This window comes from Geospiza fortis, unplaced genomic scaffold (genome assembly GCF_000277835.1).
Source record: "Geospiza fortis unplaced genomic scaffold, GeoFor_1.0 scaffold432, whole genome shotgun sequence".
Taxonomy (NCBI): domain Eukaryota; kingdom Metazoa; phylum Chordata; class Aves; order Passeriformes; family Thraupidae; genus Geospiza; species Geospiza fortis.
The window spans coordinates 611,709-612,796 of record NW_005054436.1 but is presented as its reverse complement, the minus strand read 5'-3'; the positions used below and the strand labels follow the sequence as shown (position 1 = coordinate 612,796).

At 68.0% G+C, this 1,088-nt stretch overlaps 1 protein-coding gene across 1 annotated transcript in view; it reads left to right on the top strand.

The window, feature by feature from the left end:
* Positions 1–1,088, top strand: part of LIN28A (lin-28 homolog A) — a 7,069-nt gene that overhangs the window by 2,938 nt on the left and 3,043 nt on the right. The window contains 1 exon segment of the mRNA XM_014309504.1: positions 333–546. Coding sequence (XP_014164979.1) covers positions 333–546 — 214 coding nt within the window.

Genomic DNA, 1,088 nt, shown 5'->3' with positions numbered 1-1,088 from the left:
GGGGTTGGTGGGGGGGAGCCGGGGCCCGCAGCTCGGGGGGCAGCGCTGCGGTTTGGGGCGCCCCTCGGTGCCATCCCTTGGGGACGGAAAGGGGTCCGAGTGTGGGAGCTGTGAGGAGGGGTTTGCTGGGTGGGAGGAAGAGGAGGGATGAAGGCACCCGTGTGCGGGGGGTGGGAGCGCTCGGGCGCTCACGTGCTGCGGCTTTGTCCGCCCGAAATAACCGCGGAGGGAGGGAAGGGAGGGGGAGAAGGGCAGAGGTGCCCGCTGAGGTGCCCGGGGGGCGCTGGTGGAGCTGTGCCCGCTCTGCCTCTGTCCCCTGTCCCCCCCGGTAGCTCTGGGCCCGATGGCCACAAGGAGATCCTGGCGCTGGGCTGCGCTTCCTCTGGCATGGCAGAGCTTTGTGACCCCGAGCCCGGGGCCACCCCACAGCCCCAAAGCACAGCCAACCCTGGGACTGAGCCCGGAGCTCCCCGGGGGACGCAGAGCCCGGACCCGGAGCCCGAAGCCGAGCTGGGCACGGCGCTGCGAGCGCAGGGGCCGGAGGGGGTCAGAGGGCCCGCGGCCATGCCGGCCACCTCCTCCCCCCCCGCCGGCCCCAGCATCCCCGGCTCGCTCCAATCCCCCCCTTCCTCTCTTTATTTTTTGGGGGGGGGTGTGGGTGTGCGGAGGCCTGGGAAGGCTCCGGCTTTGTGTGTGGTGTGGGACAGGGGCTCTGGGCCCCTTCCTTTCAGATGCAGGAGGTATGCAGCTAATTCAATGGGCTGCAGTTTGATTACCTATCTGATAACAGAGGAATGCCAGCAATGTGTGTGTTTTGGGAAGGGGGCAGGGGGGATGCGCAGGGACCACCGGCCACTCTGCAGCGCACATCAAAAGGCTGAAGGGGAGGAGGGGGAGAGCTGGGACGCCCCAGCCTCTGTCCCCCCTTCCCTGGGGAGAGGGCGTTTCCTTTGGCCTTTTGGCGGAGGGGGCTGGGGGTGCTTGTCATCCTCACCCGCTCCTGGAAAATAAATCGCTTCCCCGTCGTGTTGTGGCAGCTTCTGCCTCATCCCTCCTCTTCCTCCCGGTGGGGCTGAGGGTGTGTGGGG